This window comes from Hypanus sabinus, chromosome 25, assembly GCF_030144855.1.
Source record: "Hypanus sabinus isolate sHypSab1 chromosome 25, sHypSab1.hap1, whole genome shotgun sequence".
Taxonomy (NCBI): Eukaryota; Metazoa; Chordata; class Chondrichthyes; order Myliobatiformes; family Dasyatidae; genus Hypanus; species Hypanus sabinus.
In genome coordinates, this window is record NC_082730.1 from 23,301,057 (window position 1) to 23,320,780 (window position 19,724).

The window sequence follows — 19,724 nt, forward strand, 5'->3', positions numbered from 1 at the left end:
TGAGGGGGCTTGTTGAGATAAAGTTGTTGGAATTTATTCCTCATTTAATCCAGGTCATATCTATTTTGGAAATGTTTCCAGCAGTGATGAGGGTAGAGCTTTATTTCTATCAATGTTTCAAAGTTTACTTGATTCAGAAATGTTCGACAGGTGAGTAGATAAGGTCAGGTGGAGGGGTGGAGATGCGTCTCTAGCAAAGGAAGTGTAAGGTGCTCCTTCACTCTGCTAGCCTGCGGGTCACCCTTAGGCAAGGTGTAGCAGCCGTTGAGCCCTCTGATCAGGGTCACGTGAATGGTGGATGGTCGTGTTAGCAGCTGTTGCATATCGCAGGTCCTGTTCACTGACGCCAGGCAGACAATCTCTGAAGAGTATTGATAATGGCTGGGCTCATCCTCGTGAAGACACTGCCCAGGAGAAGGTGATGGCAAACCGCTTCGGTAGAAAAAAATTGGCAAGAACGATCAGATCATGATTGCTGTCACATGACACGGCATGTTATGATGACGATAAGTACATAAGAAACTTCAATTTCTATCCACTTAATCTATCTACCTGCCTTGGAAGGAGGTTTGCTGTGCATCTAACCTGTACTGTACTCACCCATCTATGTTGAAGTGCAGTGTGGAAGAAGATTTAATCTGAACCTAACCTACCAGTAAAAGAGTATAAATGGATTTTTACTCTATATTTAACCTGTGCCATTCTGACACAGAAGTGTCTAGCACTTATTGATAGAGTCGAGTATTAATAACACCATCAATTTTGTGTTATATTGTTATCCCACAGCACTATTTATCCACTGTGTGGACAAGTACAAAAGACCCTGCAGCTCTATTCAAAAAAGACGAGGGTGTTTCAGTTTGCTTCGATCCAACATTACAATGAAATGTGGGGCATTCATCTAATGATTTTCCATGAGATGTTTGTAGTTTTGCCTTCAGCAATAACTATAATGCTCCCAAATATTTTTGCTGAGTCACTTTTCAGAGTACTTTGTCCTTTCTGTCTGCAGCGGACTCCCGCCCCTCCATTCTGGATGCTAGTTGTTAATTTTTCCTGATAATCCCTGTCCAGGACTGTATTCCTTGGGTCGCAGAAGACTGCAGGGTATCTTTTATATGTTGTAATATCTACCCCAGTCAGGTAATGGCCAGATTGTAAATACTGAAGTGCTTTAGAAATGTTGTGGCCATCGAAAAATATCACTTCAGCATTCAGAGGCAGGTTTGTCGTTCAAGGAAGGTGAACTACAAAATCTGAGAGGCTTGCAATGCTCAAGAGCGACAATTAAGTTTTACAAAATAGGTGCAGGAAGAATTGAATTGACTTTATTTCTAACATCCTTCGCATGCATGAGTAAAATCTTTGCGTTACGTCTCTGTTTGAATGTACAATGAGCAAATTATAGTCATTTGAAACAAATAGTCAATATAGTTTATAAGTACAATTGTGTCAGCATGAACTAATCAGTCTGATGGCTTGGTGGAAGAAGCTGCCTCGGAGCCTGTTGGTCCTGGCTTTAATGCTGCAGAACCATTTCCCTATGGTAGCAGCTGCAGCAGTTTATCGTTGGGGTGAGATGGGTCACTAAGGACCCTCCAATGATCCTTCGGGCCCTTTTTACGCACCTGTCACTGTAAATGACCTGAGTGGTGGGAAGTTCACATCTACGGATATGCTGGGCTCTCTGCACCCCTCTCTGCACAGTCCTGCAATTGAGAAAAGTACAGTTTCCATACCAGACGATGGTATGGCTAGTCAGGATGCTTTGAGTTCTGTCCTTAGGATTTGGGGACTCATGCCGAACTTTTTCAACCATCTGAGGTGTTGTGGTTTTTTCCACCATACAGCCGGTATGTACAGGCCAAGTGAGGTCCTCAGTGATGTGGATACCAAGGAACTCTCAACCCCAGATCCCTCGATGTCAATAGGAGTGAGCCTGTCTCTGTTCCTCCTGTAATCCACAACCAGCTCCTTGGTTTTTGTGACATCAAAGGAGAGGTTGTTTTCTTGACACCACAATGAGTAGGCTGCCTCGTTATTATTTGAGATAAGGCCAATCAATGTAGTACCATCTGAAAATTTAATTAGACTGGAGCTGTGGGTGATGACACAGACATGGGTGTACAGAGAGTAAAGGAGGGGGCTTAGGGCACAGTCCTGGGGGGCTCCTGTGTTGAGGGTCGGAGGTTTTTGTCAAGCCTGGAGGGAATTATGGTGTTGAATTCAAGAACGGCATTCTCACATAAGCAACCCTCTTCTCTAGGTGTGTAAGGATGGTGTGTAGAGCTGTGACTATCGTGTCATCTGTTGATCAGTTGTGTTGGTAGGTGAATTGTAGGGGGCCTAGTGTGGGTGGTAGCAAGCTGCAGATGTAGTCCTTGACCAGCCTCTCAAAGCATTTACTTATTATTGAGGTGAGTTTGACAGGACAACAATTGTTCAGACATGTTACCTTGGTCTTTTTGGGTACAGGGACAATAGTGGATGTTTTCAAGCAAGAGGATACTCTACACTCGGAGAGGGAAGAATTAAAAATGTCAGCAAACACACCAGCCAGTAGTGCTGTACACACTCTGGGTAATCTCCCTGGGATGCCGTCCAGTCCCGCAGCCTTGAGCTGTCCACTCATTGAAAACACCTGCGTACTTCAGCCTCCGAGATGACCGAGGTGCGGGTCACATCGGGGGCTCAGTGTTGACAATATCGAACCGAGTGTACAAAAGATTTAGCTCATCTGGAAGAGAGGCAGAGATGTTAACAGTGCCACTGTGTTTAGCTTTGAAGTCTGCGACGGTGTGCAGACCTTGCCGTAAGCTGGGTGTGTTGTTGGTGGAGAGTTGCGTCTGGATCTTGTCCCTGTATAGTCGTTTCACTGATTGTAGCTGCATTTCTTGAGCTGCTGTTGGTTACCGGTGGTGAAAGCTCTGTGTCATGCGGTGAGTGCAGCGTGCATTGAACTGTTGATCAGGGTTTCTGGTCTGGATAGACCCTGACTGCTTTTGGGGGACAACCTCCTTGATACACTTCTGGATGAAGCTCGCGACCCCATCTGTGAACTTGGAGACATCTTCATCATGAAAGGCATTTCAGTTGATGTCAATAAAGAAGGCAATGTAACAGGGGAACAGTAGTCAAAGTAATTCTTGCTTTAGACCAATGGATATAAAATCATCATTTTCCAAGAGTATAGCAGTGTCATATTGTGACAGGATACTTTATGGAGTTTAACTATATTAGGAAGGATGAAAGTAAGCACCATTAGGCACATTAACATTGTACATTTGGGATCAGTTTTCCATGAATTAGGGAGGGATTCTCAAGTGAATGTCTAGCCATACTCAATAGTAAAAGAAATTCAGTTTTGCACCATTCACTACGACGTGCTCTGTTTATGAAACATACTAACTCATTTTCACCAGAGGTCTTGCAGATGCTGGAAATCCAGAGCAACAAACACAAACACGGAATGAACTCAGCAGGTCCGGCAGTATCTTACGGAGAGGGATAAACAGTGCAGCATCATTGGCTGGAAGCACCTTCCACTTTCTGTAACAAAACAAACTAAATGTTCTGGGCATAAAGCGCTGCTGAGGTCTGAAAGATTTTGCAGAATGTGTTAGACATCAGAGAGCCCTGACCACTGCAAGCAAATGAGTTGATATATTTATGTATTGGTACAGACGTCAGTAATGTGCATAAACAAACATATTAACTTAACTGATTTCTTCACATCAAGTAGTTTCTTTCCTCTCTTTCACTCTTGAGGAGCCTGATTTATCATCCTTTTCAACCCATATTCCTGCCTACTCCCTGTAACCTTTGGTGCCCTTACTGATTGAGAACCTATCAGCCTCTGCTCTAAATATACCCAATAACCTGGTCTCCAAAGTCGCAATTAATTCCACAGATTCACTGCTCGTTAATGTGGTGAACTATGTGCCTGTCTGGACACGCCCCCTGCTGACTGCTCCTGTGGCTCCTCCCACAGGCCCCTGTATAAAGGCGATCTGAGGCCTGACGCTCGGCCTCAGTCTCCAGGACATTGTATGATAGACACTCACTCCTGGTTCCTTCTTCCAGTCAATAAAAGCCGATATCTCGCCTTACGTCTCAGTGTGAGTTATTGATGGTGCATCAGTTGGCTAAAGAAATTCCTCCTCATCTCTGTTCTAAAGGGATATCCTTATATTCCAAGACTGCCTTCTGGTCCTAAGCTCCCTCGTAATAGGAAGCATCTTCTATCTAGTCCATTCTATCTAGGACTTTAAATATTAGATAGGTTTCAATGAGATTTTCCCCGCCCCATTCTTACAAACTCCAGTGAGAAGAAGCTCAGAGCAATTAAGCACTTGTCCTATGTTAAGCTCCACATTCCCAGGATCATTGCTGATAACCATCTCTAATGCCAGCTCATTGTTTCTCTCATAAGGGGCCCAAACTGCTCACTATACCCCCAGTGCATTCTGACCAATGCCTTACATCCTTGCTTTTATATTCTAGTCCTCCCAAGCAGGAGCAATGGGTCACGATACAGTGTGGTGGAACTCTGCTACCCTTTTTGCTTCCTCCCTCTGCGCACCCATCAAATCCCTGAGTCTCCTACACCGATCAAAATAAACTCAATAAAAGCAGGCCACTCTGGAAATATCAATACAGTAGCTATCAATAATGGTACATCCTAAAATTAGATTCTATTCCCAACACATGTAACAATGCATCAGAGAGGGAGATGCCATGCAGCCCATCGTGTCTGTGCTAGCTCTTTGAAAGAGATGGCCCCATTCGCTGCCCTTTCCCTAGTGCCATGAACCTTTTAAAGCCTGCATCTTAATCCCTTTTCACTATGTGTTTACTCTTCTGAATGCCGATTCCAGTGTCTCCTGCTTGCTATTTTAAGGTTTGCTTCAAATAAACACTGTTTTTATGTTCTCCCACGGTGGTGGTACGTTACCACATTTGACAGGTGGCAGTCAGTCTTTGTGTCTTTGAGTTGCAGACAGGTTTGTGTCCAGAGTCTATGAAAAGACATGTTTGCAGTTTTCTGCTCTGTTCAGGCTCATTTCACTTCTTACATGTAGCTTGATAGGTCTTCAACAGAACTTCAGCAAGGATATCTTTTGTCTTGTCTCACACATATGGTCTAATAAGATGAGAGGAAGTTTCCATATCTTAAACTTCAGATCAAAGTTCAAAGAAAATCTGTTAACAAAGTACATATATATGCAACCATATACTACCCTGAGAATAATTTTCTTGCGGGTATTGACTGTAGAACAAAGAATTATAATAGAATCAGTGAAAAGCAACACACAAACACATTCTGACAAACAATCAATGTTCAAAAGAAGACAAACTGTGCAAATATAAAACAAATAATAATGATAAATAAATAGTGAATAATTAACACCGAGAATGAGTTATAGAGTCTTTGAAAGTGAGTCCTTGGGCTGTGGAATCAGTTCAGTGTTGAGGTGAGTGAAGTTATCTATGATGGTTGAAGGATAGTAACTGAGCAAGGGGGCATGAGAAGGCCTTGGCGAGTAGGGTAAAGGAAAACCCCAAGGCATTCTTCAATTATGTGAAGAACAAAAGGATGACAGGAGTGAAGGTAGGACGGATGAGAGATAAAAGAGGGAAGATGTGCCTGGAGGCTGTGGAAGTGAGCGAGGTCCTCAATGAATACTTTTTTCGGTATTCACTACTGAGAGGGAACTTGATGACAGTGAGGACAATATGAGTGAGGTTGATGTTCTGGAGCATGTTGATATTAAGGGAGAGGAGATGTTGGAGTTGTTAAAATACATTAGGATGGATAAGTCCCCGGGGTCTGTTGGAATATTCCCCAGGCTGCTCCACGAGGCAAGGGAAGAGATTGCGGAACCTCTGGCTGGGATCTTTATGTCCTCGTTGTCCACGGGAATGGTACCGGAGGATTGGAGGGAGGTGAATATTGTCCCCTTGTTCAAAAAAGGTAGTAGGGATAGTCCAGGTAATTATAGACCAGTGAGCCTTACGTCTGCGGTGGGAAAGCTGTTGGAAAAGATTCTTAGAGATAGGATCTATAGGTATTTAGAGAATCATGGTCTGATAAGGGACAGTCAGCATGGCTTTGTGAAGGGAAGATCGTGACGAACAAGACTGATAGAGTTCTTTGAGGAGGTGACCAGGCATATAGATGAGGGTAGTGCAGTGGATGTGATCTACATGGATTTTAGTAAGGCATTTGACAAGGTTCCACATGGTAGGCTTATTCAGAAAGTCAGAAGGCATGGGATCCAGGGAAGTTTGGCCAGGTGGATTCAGAATTGGCTTGCCTGCAGAAGGCAGAGGGTCACGGTGGAGGGAGTACATTCAGATTGGAGGGTTGTGACTAGTGGTGTCCCACAAGGATCTGTTCTGGGACTTCTACTTTTTGTGATTTTTATTAACGACCTGAATGTGGGGGTAGAAGGGTGGGTTGGCAAGTTTGCAGATGACACAAAGGTTGGTGTTGTTGTAGATAGTGTAGAGGATTGTAGAAGATTGTAGAGAGGTATTGATAGGATGCAGAAGTAGGCTGAGAAGTGGACAGCCAGCGCCTCTTCCCCAGGGCACCACTGCTCAGTACAAGAGGACATGGGGAGGGAAGTTCAAGGGGGATATTAGAGGAAGGTTTTTCACTCAGAGAGTAGTTGGTACGTGGAATGCACTGCCTGAGTCAGTGGTGGAGGCAGATACACTAGTGAAGTTTAAGAGACTACTAGACAGGTATATGGAGGAATTTAAGGTGGGGGGTTATATGGGAGGCAGGGTTTGAGGGTTGGCACAACATTGTGGGCCGAAGGGCCTGTTAAGTGCTGTACTATTCTATGTTAACTGTTCCTGAACTAGGTGTGGTGTGATTTAAGACTTGTGTACCTCCTTCCTATTGGCAGCAGTGGGAAGAGATCATGACCTGGTTGGTGGTGATCCTTGACAATGGAGGCTGTTTTCTTGTGGCATTGCTCCTTTTAGATATGCTCAATGGTGGGGAGCGCTATTCCTGCAGTGGCCCGGGCTGTCTCCATTGCTGTTTCCATACCAGGCCGTGATGCAATCAGACAGGGTACCTGTATCCAGAGATACCGGCCATGTGACAGATGCACTGCCACCTGGCTGGTCGGAGGACACACCACATGCCAATCAACATTTGGTCCCTCCCAACTAATCAATGCACACCTAAATTATTGGTCTCCTTAATTGGATTATCTCACCCAGCCCCATGCTTTAAAAGGTGAGACTTGGCCTTGGCTAGCCCTCTCTTACAGACCACCACATTGGAGGTAAGTGCATTGATTTATGTTTGGGAAGGTCTATCGTTTGTCCTGGTAAGGGAGCCGCAGCTATCCAAGATCACGGGGGATAGCTGTTGTAGTGCTTTTCCCTTGTTCTTTGTTTGTGTAACCGTACCCTGTCCCCACACTGTTTCCTGTGAGACCTGACTTCCCCTTGTAAATAAATTCCTTATTATTAAAACTGTGGCCTCTACTGTTGAGACTCAAAGAACCAGTTATTTTCCATCACAACAGTACCCTTCTTATTTATCAGCTAAGCAGAGAAGTTAAGGTCCAATTTTGTGAAAACTCAGACCTTATTATTATACAAGTTGCAGTGTGGTTCTCTAAAAGAGATTCATCTTATCAGGGGATGGATATCTTTATTGATTGCAGCGGAGTTGATAATTGGGCTAGAGAAACATCTTGTTTCTTTTTAAGATTCACTCCTTGAATTCAAAGCTCCATCTATTAGAACTTGAATAAATCAAAATGGATGAAACTTATTGGCTAAGTGTGCTGGGTTTAAAAAAAATGAGCAGGGATTGTCTGTAGTACAGTTTCTCTCTGCGACATGTTCAAAAATCTGAATGGTTTTTGATTCTGAAACCCGTTCTCCCCCCCCCCCACAACCGGTCTCTATCACCCAAGTCTCCAATGTACCTTTGACCCTATTGGTCTAGGTTAGAACAGTTGTCCACTAGCACAAAGAGGCTTCCATGGTGGATGGCTTGTATTCATGGAAAGTGAATGATTTAACATGAAATCTTGGAGCGCAGCAAGAGGCCATTCAGCCCATCATACCTGTGCCACCTGAAGAAAATGTCTAATTTTTCCCACCTATGTTTTGCACTTTTTAAAGTTGAGTCTGAAGCAAGTGTACCATCCAGACCATAACCGTACATTGGCCTGAAAATGCAGCAGGCTAATGCATTGAAAATCTACCTTATTTGGAGTAAAATAAAATGACTGTTTCCAGGTTGTCATGTATTGCACTTGAAATTTCACTGGCTAGTTCCTAGAATTAATCAGACTTTCTGCCAGCAACTTTATAAACAGACACATAGACCTTGATCCCATTTGTAAGCCAACGTGGGCAAAATTCCAGACAGAGGGTTTGCCCTCGCATTGATTAGCGATGAGATCCCCCTCCCTACGTCACAATTGAGTTTCCATAAAGATGACCAATCAATTGATTGATAAGTACATAAAAGCCAAGCATTCAGAGATGAAACACAATTCAGAGAGAACACAAATGATCAGCGCACTGTTGATGTTTCCTCTGATGGTGACAAACAAGTGGTTTGCTAAGATCGGAGAATGACTCACTATGATCTTGCACCTTGTTTGTCTGCCCTGTACATTGTCTGTAACACATTATTCTGCATTCTGTTATTGTTTAACCTTGTGGTACTCTATCTCAATGCACTGATGTGATGAAGTAATCTATAATGGATGGTATGTAAAACAAATGTTTCACTCTACCTTAGTACAATTAACACTAATAAACTAAGTTACCAATTTAATGTATGCCCCATGCCTACTTTTCATTCTTTTCGTGCTTCACTATCCTTACTACCTTCTAGAGCCCGCAACTATGTCAGTGACCTCTGCACTTGTGCAGTCTGGCTCTTGAACCTCTTGCTGAGTTCTAGGTTTTATTAGCCATAACTCTCAGATGTCCTGTTGTTCAAGGCTTGGCCTCTCCAGTTTTATTAGTTTATCCTCTGAGCCTCCAGTTGCACCCATTTTCACCCTCATGGTCTTCAATCTAAGGTCCTGATAGTCAAGCAGTTACCACTCCATCCTAGGCTTTTGGTCATTTTTCTTATGCCAGACATGTCCCCTCTCTGGCTATGTATCAAACTCACAATTTTATCCTTGGGGCTCGATCCACAACCTAAGTCTATGGTCTTGACCCATGTATCTACTCTGCAATGTACTTGCTCAGAAGACCAAAGCATCAGTCTTGGGTGGCATGTTATCCACCACCAAGAAAACAACAACCTTCGGCTCTGCTTAAAAACTTGAGCCTGAAGGACTGCTGAAATTTGCAGAACAAGACTGCTTCTCACACTAGTGTACCCTGCTGCTACACAAATGGGTGCACAAGGGAGTGCATTTGTAGGACACCCTCTAATGGGTGTTGAACAAGAGCACCTATTTGGATGCACAAGGCATTGTCCTTTGAAAGCCAAAATTCCTTAGGCATCCAAATGGGTGCTCTAATTTTCCTGGAATTACTTTAGCCAGAGGGTTGTGAATTTGCGGAATTAATTTCCAAGTTATTGAGTATTAAAATGGAGGTTGATAGGTTCTTGATCAGTACGGGTGTCAAAGGTTATGGGGTGGGGAGAAGGCAGGAGAATGGGGTTGAGAGGGGTAATGTCAGCCAAGAGAGAATGGCAGAGCGGACTCAATGGGCTGAATGGCATAATCCTGCTCCTATGTCTTGTGGTCTTATGAAAAATATTGTGTTATCTTCCTTCCAGGCATTGACATTAAAATGCCGTCATTCTACAAAATCACTACATTTCACTGTTAATAAAATCTGTCTGTATCAACGGATTGGATCAGTGGAAGGTGTTGAAAACAAATAGATTGGAATTCTGGCCGATCAGCTATTACTCAGTGTTGTGCTTCTATTTACAATGAGGTCTTGTGTTCCAGGGCTCCAGTTACAGATGTGTTTGTTTTGTTGTTATCCCCTAACATGATTACACAGCAGAAATAAAAGAATGATTGATATCTGGATCTTGCTGCCAGAGGAGGTGGTGGAATGAGATACAATGGATTTAAGGAACATTTAGACAGGTTCTTGGATAGGATAGCATTAAAGGACGGGGACCTAATGTGGGCAGGGTGGATTAGTGTAGATGAGGATAAAGGTTTTCATCAATTGGTTGAGCCAAAGGGCCCATTTCTGTGCAATACAACTCTGTCCTAATAATGGAGACACCAGACTAGGATTGATGATGCTGGGATCTCTGGAGAGAGAAACAAAATGGCGGATGAACTGAACAGGTTGGGCAGTTTGTTTGGAGGGGCAGTTGTGATCCTTCCACAGATGCTGCCTGACCCACTGAGTTGAGTTTCCCCACCATTTTGTTCTATGTTCTATCACTATGGAGTGTCACGTTAGCATAACGCCATCTGGGTTCAATTTCCAAGGAGGTTGCATGCTCTCTCTGTAACTGTGTGGGTCTCCTCTGTTTGCTGTGGTTTCCTCCCACAGTTCAACGACATCCTGGCGAGATGCAGGCTGCCCACAATGTATCCTTGGAGTGTGTTAGTCATTGATGCAAAATGACAGGTTTCACTGTATGTTTCAATGTACATATGACAAATAAAGCTAATCCTTTAAAATCTTTACCCGAGGTGTGTGGAAAAAAAATCTCAATGCTAGGAATGATAATGACAGAAATCAGTGCCTGTAAGAAATGATGGAAGTAGAGTGGGATTAGTAGTTTGGGATTTAAGGATGGCTTTACGGGTAGTGTTGTTCTCATTTTCCCGTTATCCTTGACTTGTAGATGGCAGAAGTTGTGGCTTTGGAGGTGGTGTGGAAGAAGACTTGGTGAGTCGTTGCAGTAATCTCAGCCTCAATCCCTAACCCATCCATTCGTCTAGCCAGATCCTCCCCCAACAATCCTAAGCAAGTGACCCAATATCTGATCGTTAAATCATCCACTGACTATAGTTAGCAGCTGACCATATAGTTAAAATAATCCCTCTTGAATGCCAGTCCATTTTTTCACTCTTACAAGTTCCTGCATAAGAAACTTTACTCCGACCCCAATAAATCACGCTGCCTCATGCATTTACCAATCCCAACCTCAACTCTACATCGTATTTCCAGGGCCTCTTTCCACACTAAGATCTACTTTGTAAGCTCTAGCATTTAATTCCTGTTCAGTAGCATGCAATGTCTTGACCCTTGTGGGTTTTTTTCATTTGCATTCCCCAGCAGCAGATCTTTGAATGACTGCTTCATTGACACATTTCGAACTGAATGGTTAATGTAGCCAAACAGGCAGAATTTCTAGATACTTGTCACTTATCAGGGTATGCCTTAGTGATATTCAGGTTGCTTTATTTTCTGAGGAGTTGCAATTGAAACCAAACATTGTATGATCAATGATAATGTCCCTACCTCTGACCTTGTGTGAAAACAATTTCTGCTTTCTTTCTACACGAATAAAGTGAGTACAATACATGCCAAATGTATTCCACTGGCTACTGAGAGCTTTCTGCCATTCTAAGGTCATGGAAAACATTGTAAGAACACCAGTTCTCTCTTCTTCCTTCTTTCTCAAGCAACATTTTCTGAAGCTCTTTATTTTAATAAAATGTAAGTTTCAGGGATATACTTATGTAAGAGTTTATTTACTTTAATCTTGGTTGTAACTATTTGTTTGAGACATGTCAAATGTTTCTAGGTGTGAATGCATTAACAGAATTTATTTGACAATTTATCTTGCTGTACAGACCAAACTGCCAAGCTTTGGAAGTAAAAGGGAGGGGGTTTGAAGCAATGACGATTTTACCAAATAAAAAAAAGAGAGATGGTGAGATTGACACTGAGTGTGTTCCAGAATAACAATATCTGCACCTACTCAAGTGTCAAAATTCAAAATGTTCTGAGAGCTCTGTCATAATAATAAAAAGGCAATGCCTTCAGTATTCACATTCAGTGATTTCTAACTCATTAATGCAGTTGCATTAAAAAAAATGGCTTTGTTACTAATTTACAATCCAGAGTGTGAGTTCAAATTCCAGTGCTGTAGGAGTTAGAATTCTATGAAATGCCAGAAATTATGGAATTACAGAACACGTCTTATGTTCCAATTGGAATACGCCTGAGTATATGTTTCACACAAATTAAAAACCTCCACACAAATCAGAAGCAAGCAACATTTGTCTGAAGTACAAGGTCATCTTTCATGTTACTACTGTAGGGAAGAAGGTACAGGAGTCTCAAGACCCAAATTCGATGATTTGGAAACAGCTTCTTTCACTCTGCCATCAGATTTCTGAACGGTCCATGAATCCTTAAACACTACCTCATTACTCCCTTTTTTTATTGCACTATTTATTTATTTTTGTGATGGATAGTAACTTTATGCCTTCAAGCTATTCTACTGCCACAAAGCAAGACATTTCATGGCATATATCAGGAATAATTGATCTGATTCTGAAATATGATTTTAATTTTGACTCTTATGGGCACTGAGCACTTAAACATGCACCCATTATCTTGTGCCACCATCTCAGCATCTGCTTCACTCTGCTGTGCTCTATCAACAGCCCTCCTCCCCCTTTTGAGGATTTACAGTGAGAATCTAGTGTGACGAGAAGAATACATTTTTAGTGGTTAGGAAGCAGGGGAAAAAAACAATAGTTCAAAGTCAGGCTTTTTAGTGTTTCTTCGGAATTAGTGTTCTACATGAATCTCCTCCTGGCTTATCTCATCTCACTGTCACCATTTTCCTCTGTTCCTCATACACTCCCCTCAAACTTAGCTGGGATTTTCACCGCAACTGTTTCCTTTGATGGTAAAATGTTAGCGGTAGATTCTAGTCAGGCTCCACTTAAATGGTTTTCATCTGAATTTTTAATGGATTTATTTCTGATGTTCTCCAAATTTTGTACTTCCTCCAGAGTCACTTAGTTTCTACATTTACATAAGGACCCATTTGTAGCTGAATGTAAAGATGACCGTTAGCCAACTGAATCCAAAAGACATGGGTGTTTTTCTGCTTAGAGGCTGAAGGATGGTCAGTTGTAATTGTCAGTTTGTGTGTTGCTAGATGTCCAGCTTCTGGCCTCATGTATAACAATTGCACAGACAATATGGTGACCATAATTTGAGGATCAAAAACGTTATAAGGATGAGACACAATCTTGTCTTGCAACTTGTATTCAATTCGAATTGCCAATTTCTTACCCAATAGTCTCCCGAGGTTTCATGTTGTGTTCCGCTGCTGTTGACTTCCAACCTCTATTAGGTGAAAGATGACCCACACATCATAGGTTGTAGTTTGGTTTAGCAAGTCTGGCTGAGTGTATCCTTGAGGCTTTAAGCACAAGAATCCCAGCCTTATATCTGTCAGCATAGTAGCCTTTTCCTAATCACCTCACTATTCAAAGCAAACTGTTGGAGTTTTTTGAGGGTGTAACAAGGATGTTAGACGAGGGTAAGCCAGTGGATGTTGTGTACCTAGATTTTCAGAAGGGATTCGATAAGGTGCCACATAGGAGATTGGTGAGTAAAATCAGAGCTCATGGCATTGGGGGCAGTGTTTCAACATGGATAGAAAACTGGTTGGCAGATAGAAAGCAAAGGGTAGCAGTGAATGGGTGTTTCTCGGACTGGCTGGAGGTGACTAGTGGGGTACCACAGGGCTCTGTATTGGGACCATAGCTCTTTACGATTTATGTCAATGATTTAGATGAGGACATTGAAGACTATATCAGCAAGTTTGCTGACGATACTAAACTGGGTGGCAGTGTGACATGCGAAAAGGATGTTAGGAGAATACAGGGAGACTTGGATAGGCTGGGTGAGTGGGCAGATACTTGGCAGATGTCATTCAATGTGAATAAATCTGAAGTTATCCACTTTGGAAGCAGGAACAAGAGGGCAGAGTATTGGCTGAATGGTGTAGAGTTAGGTAAGGGAGAAATGCAAAGAGACCTAGGAGTCCTAGTTCATCAGTCAATGAAGGTGAATGAGCAAGTGCAACAGGCAGTGAAGAGGGCAAATGGAATGTTGGCCTTTATTACAAGGGGAATTGAGTACAAGAGCAAGGATGTCCTTTTGCATTTGTACAGGGCCCTGGTGAGACCACACCTGGAATATTGTGTACAGTTTTGGTCTCCAGGTTTAAGGAAGGACATTCTGGCAATTGAGGAAGTGCAGCGTAGATTCACTAGGTTGATTCCTGAGATGGCAGGGCTGTCTTATGCAGAGAGATTGGAGAGATTGGGCTTGTACACACTGGAATTGAGGAGATTGAGAGGGGATCTGATTGAAACATTTAAGATAATTAAAGGATTTGATAGGATTGAGGCAGGAAATATGTTCCAGATGTTGGGAGAGTCCAGTACCAGAGGGCATGGATTGAGAATAAGAGGTCAGTTATTTAAAACAGAGTTGAGGAAGAACTTCTTCTCCCAGAGAGTTGTGGAGGTGTGGAATGCACTGCCTCGGAAGACGGTGGAGGCCAATTCTCTGGATGCTTTCAAGAAGGAGTTAGATAGATATCTGATGGATCGGGGAATCAAGGGATATGGGGACAAGGCAGGGACTGGGTATTGATAGTGAATGATCAGCCATGAACTCAGAATGGCGGTGCAGACTTGAGGGGCCGAATGGTCTACTTCTGCACCTATTGTCTATTGTCTATAAACTGAACTTTTTCCACATCTCCTGCTGTGCTTTTGCTTGCTGTGTCCTTTGTTCCTGGAAACTGCAGGGCAAGAGTGTTGGCCTTCCTACCCCTGACTCAACAACCACGAGGTGGCTGAGGAGCTTGTAATGGTATTGCAAAAATATTGGGTACTTTAAGTTTATCAAACATACAGTGGCTACTCAAATGGTGAGATAGGGTTATCTCTCTGGCTGAGCTAACAATAATGCTTCTGGCTGGCCAAGCTCTAAAAGACTTCTTTTCAATGGAAACTTCAGTTTGCATTTTTGACCCCTCCCCTGAGCTGCTTTAGAAACATCAAAATATTTTTGAAGTGGAGTCACATGTAGACAGTCAAGTTAGGTGCAACTAGATCCCACAAACCATATAGCCATATAACAATTACAGCACGGAAACAGACCATCTCAGCCCTTCTAGTCCATGCCGAACACTTATTCTCACCTAGTCCCACCTACCTGCACTCAGCCCATAATCCTCCATTCCTTTCCTGTCCATATACCCATCCATTTTTAAAAAAATGACAAAATTGAACCTGCCTCTACCACTTATACCGGAAGCTCATTCCACACAGCTACCACTCTGAGTAAAGAAATTCCCCCTTGTGTTACCCCTAAACTTTTGCCCCTTAACTGTCAACTCATGTCCTCTTGTTTGAATCTCCCCTACTCTCAATGGAAAAAGATTATCCACGTCAACTCTATCTATCCCCCTCATAATTTTAAATACCTCTATCAAGTCCCCCCTCAACCTACTACGCTCCAATGAATAAAGACCTAACTTGTTCAGCCTTTCTCTGTAACTGAGGTGCTGAAACCCAGGTAACATTCTAGTAAATCTCCTCGGTACTCTCTCTATTTTGTTGACATCTTTCCTATAAACGGCAAAAGATAGTTACCAGATGAAGAAAACATTCTGGTTCTTTTCTGCCATGGGATCATTTAAAGCCTTGGAAAGCGAGCAGAAGACCAGTGCTCTTGTCTTAACTTAGAGAATGCAACCTGAGTAGTGTAGCACTCCCTCAGTAATGCACAGTGAGGTTTCAGGGGCTATTATTTGCTCAGTCGCCAGATGGGACTTGAGCCTGTGTGATTAAAAGCAGAAGATCCTGGAAGCACTCAGTAGATCAGAGAGCAAAGTCAAAGTTGTGTTTCTGGTCACATGCATGTATCTGTATGCACAGCTTCAGTGAAAATCGTGTTTGTAGTAGCATTCTCAAGAGGAGTCTAATCTAAACATAGATTATGCAAAACTTTAATGAGAAGGAGCACAAAGAAAGCAAGTTGATTGAAGTGGCAAGTGGTCAAAGTGGTCTTTGTGTTGCTGTACTGAAGTAGAGATTGAGGCTGGTTCAAGAATTAAAAGGGAAGGATCCATTCTTGAACTTGTTGTTGTGGGACTTGGGGCTTCTAAACCTCATGCTTTTGTGGTGGCAAGAAGATGGCATGGTCCAATAGAAATTAATAGAGAAAGAAACAAAGTTAATATTCCAGGTCCAGGACCCTTTATCAGAGATGACAGAAGGTCCTAGACCTGAGATGTCAACTGTTCCACAAACAAAATGCTGCAGGAACTCTGGTCAGGCAGCATCTGTGGAAATGAATAGATAGTCAACATTTCAGGCCAAGACTCCTCTTCAGAACAGAGAAAGAAGGGGGAAGATGCCCGAATTTAAAGGCTGGGGGAGACCGAAACTATTTGATTTGCTGAATTTTCTGTTTTTTTTATTTCAGATTTAGATTTTTAAGTTAGGAGGCTTGGGGTGAGAGGGGGAAGATTTAATAGGAAACCACGGAGCAACGTTGTCACTCAGAAGGTGGTGTGTATATGGAACGAGCTGCCAGCAGAAGTGGTTAAGGCATTAGCTTACATTGACAACATTTAAAAGGGCTAATCCCCTTCAGTCATTCTTGAACATGGTTAGGAGAGGTTTGGAGCAGGGGTTCCCAGCCATTTAATGTCATGGACCGATACCATTAAGCAAGTGGTCCGTGGACTCCAGGTTGGGGACCTCTGGTTTAGAGGGATGTGGGCAAATGGGACTAGCTTAGACAGGAATCTTGGTCGGCATTGTTGTGTTTGATATTGAGAGAGAGTGCAGAGCACACCAGGATGCCAGCATGCAGGATATTTTGTCGAACTTTACTGGTAACACTGCTTGTACAATATGAACTCCTTCCATAGCTGACTGAGTGGCATAGGAATGATACTATTAACTACCACAACAGGTATGATCCAGTTGGGCTGAATGGTCTTTCTTCTTGCTGTATGACTCTATAACTCTATTCACATCAAATGCAATTTAATATAACTTTAGTTTTTTTTAAATTTCATTGTGTATCGGTTAGTGCAAGTGGGATATGGAAAGGTCTAAGAAGAGAACAAGATGGGGTGAGACTAAACACCTCGTGGTGGAGACAACAGTGCAGGTTTGATGGGCAATATTTGCTGTGTCCTTGCTGTATTAATTCTGCGATACCTGCCAGCTAAGATGCCGGTTACTACTTCAGGCAACCCACAGCAAGTTCCTGCTCTTCATACAGTTATAGTTAGGGATAGAAGCAAAGAGTCACTGCTTTTTCTGTCACAGCCTCTGATCAGGAAGCAGAGGAGGCAAGTAGTGGCTGTGTAGCAGATGCACAATTAAAGCCCTTCAATAATTCAGCCTTCCGTCTGTGCCGATGGAATTGCCAAGATGATTATAACGTGCACAGCCATTGCTCTGCACTACTACCATGTACTATTGTACTCTTCACTTTCAGGGGCCAAACAATAATTCATTGGTGTCGATTGTCTCTCCTATCCCATTAATATCCTTGCTCTAATTACAGCTGCCTGATTAGTCCAACAACTTAAACTCCCTTTTTTAATTAAAAGTCTGTCTCCACAGAACAGAAAATTAAGCCAATGAAATTTGAATCCTTTCTAGAGACAAAGCTCCATGAAAATAAGTTCAGTTTTGCTTCATTTTGTCTCACTAAAGCTGGTTGCTTTTCACTAGTTGAAAACGACGCAGCAAGCCTTCAATGACATATCATAAATCATAACCCTGGTGATTTTTACATAAAGGTCGAACTCTTTAAATAAATTTATATTTGAGGAACGTGCTGAGCATATCACAGGGAGATCAGCTTTAAACAGGAGAACTTTACAGCCTTTGACATGAATATTTAAATGACATTTTAAAGAATTCTGCCAGTGAATAGTGATGTATGGAATGCTTGATACCTAATAGGCTTGTTCTAGAGTTAATGAGTCAAAAAGAAATCAAAATGGGAAGAGTTTTTATGTTGCACCTTTCAAATCTATGGGATCGCTCAAAAATGCTTAATGATAATTAAACATTTCTGAAGGATAGTTGTGTTAAACAGACAAATATAGCTGCTAGTTTGTACCCAGCAAGAGTCATAAATGCAATAACTTGTTAGTAATCTGCTCCATTGTTATTGGTGTTCGATAAATATTAACTAGGGTAGTGAAACTCTCTTGTTCTTTAAAAATAGTGACAAGGGATCCCTCATTGAGGTCAAAAGCAATTGGCTCCAGTGAGACAGAATGCAGGAAAATTGAACTAATTTTCATAGTTTTGTCTCCAGAAAACATTCAAATTTCATTGACTTAATTTCCTGTTCAAAGGAGACAGACTTTTAATTAAAATAGTGTGTTTAAGTTGTTGGGCTAATCAGGCGGTCGTAATTACAGCAAGGGTATTAATGGCAAATCATAAACACGAGAGATTCTGCAGATGCTGGAAATCCAAAGCAACACACTCAAAATGGTGGAGGAGCTCAGCAGATCAGGCAGCATCTGTGGAAATAAAACAGTCAACTTTTTGGGCGGAGACCCCTCTTCACCATATTGGGGTAGGAAAGACAATCTACACAATGAAATATTTCAAAGAGAATAGTGACAATTGGACATTTTACTAGTGCTGACAAGGTTTGGCTGATGACAGCTCTGTCACTGTAGCACCTCCTCACTATTGAAGTGAAAGTCAAGTGACATTTAAAATGCAGTAACACAGCTAGGAATACCTAATCTCTGACTCAGAGGAAAGGGGTTAGGGATTATCAATTAAGCAGAAATAAAGAAAACAAAACAAAATTGTGAGTGACAGAATTCTTCATTAAAAAGCATTGGATTTTTTTTCATATGTGTTTAATCGATTAATAGCTGAAGTGCCTAAACGTGCTTAAGCCTGCAGTGTCAATCATCAGCTGCTTGTTGCTGCGTTCTGTGTCTGCTTGCTTGCAAAGCTGTCAATTGGAATATAGGGGTCGGAAGAAATGCTGAGCTGATCCATTGTTGCAACAGCTCACTTATTCAACATTCTGAACTCTTCTTACATTATAAAGACATCGATAGTGTTGAAATTGGAAAGGTTCTCTGGGCAGTAGAACTGGATGATGATGTAATACCGAGACCTTCCACCAGAGGCTGCAATTCCCTGCAGTGATGATAATTCTGTGTAACCCTCACCAAGGGTGTCCAGAAACAACATGGTATCAGAGAGTCCTAGAAATTTACATCTCTTCAGCCCAATGAGTCAACTACAGTGCCTACCCACGTAGTGCCAATTTCCTGCATTTGGCCCACCCCTCAATCTGTCTACGACCAAGAGAAAATCTGCAGATGCTAGAAATCAAGTAACTCTGATGAGCTCCTCCAGCATTTTGTGTGTGTTATTTCGATCCGTGTTCTGCTTAATGATACTACCTGGCCTAAACACTTCCTCTAGCAGCTCATTCCATATAATCACCACGCCCTGCATGAAAATGTTGCCCCTCAGGATCCTTTCTGATATTTCCCCTCTCACCCTAAATCTTTGCCCCTTGTTTCCCTACCCTGGGGCAAAGACTGGTACTGTCCACTTTTTCAGTGCCTCTCATATGACATGTTCCTGTAACATTGCCCCTCATTCTCCTATGTTCCAAGCCATAAAGTCCTAGTCTGGCTAACCATCACCCTACAGTTACATCATATTCAGCTCTGGCTAACC

The 19,724-nt window shown here is 42.3% G+C and overlaps 1 protein-coding gene across 9 annotated transcripts in view; it reads left to right on the forward strand.

The window, feature by feature from the left end:
• The window catches only part of LOC132381101 (chemokine-like protein TAFA-2), a 143,108-nt gene that overhangs the window by 59,237 nt on the left and 64,147 nt on the right, over positions 1 to 19,724 (forward strand). For 4 of the 9 annotated variants that reach the window (XM_059950313.1, XM_059950319.1, XM_059950322.1 and 1 more), the window contains one exon: positions 10,829 to 10,872. The exons of the other annotated variants lie outside the window; for them this stretch is intronic. In XM_059950313.1, the coding sequence (XP_059806296.1) occupies positions 10,829 to 10,872 (44 nt within the window). The remainder of the gene's footprint in view (positions 1 to 10,828; positions 10,873 to 19,724) is intronic. 9 annotated transcript variants of the gene reach the window in all.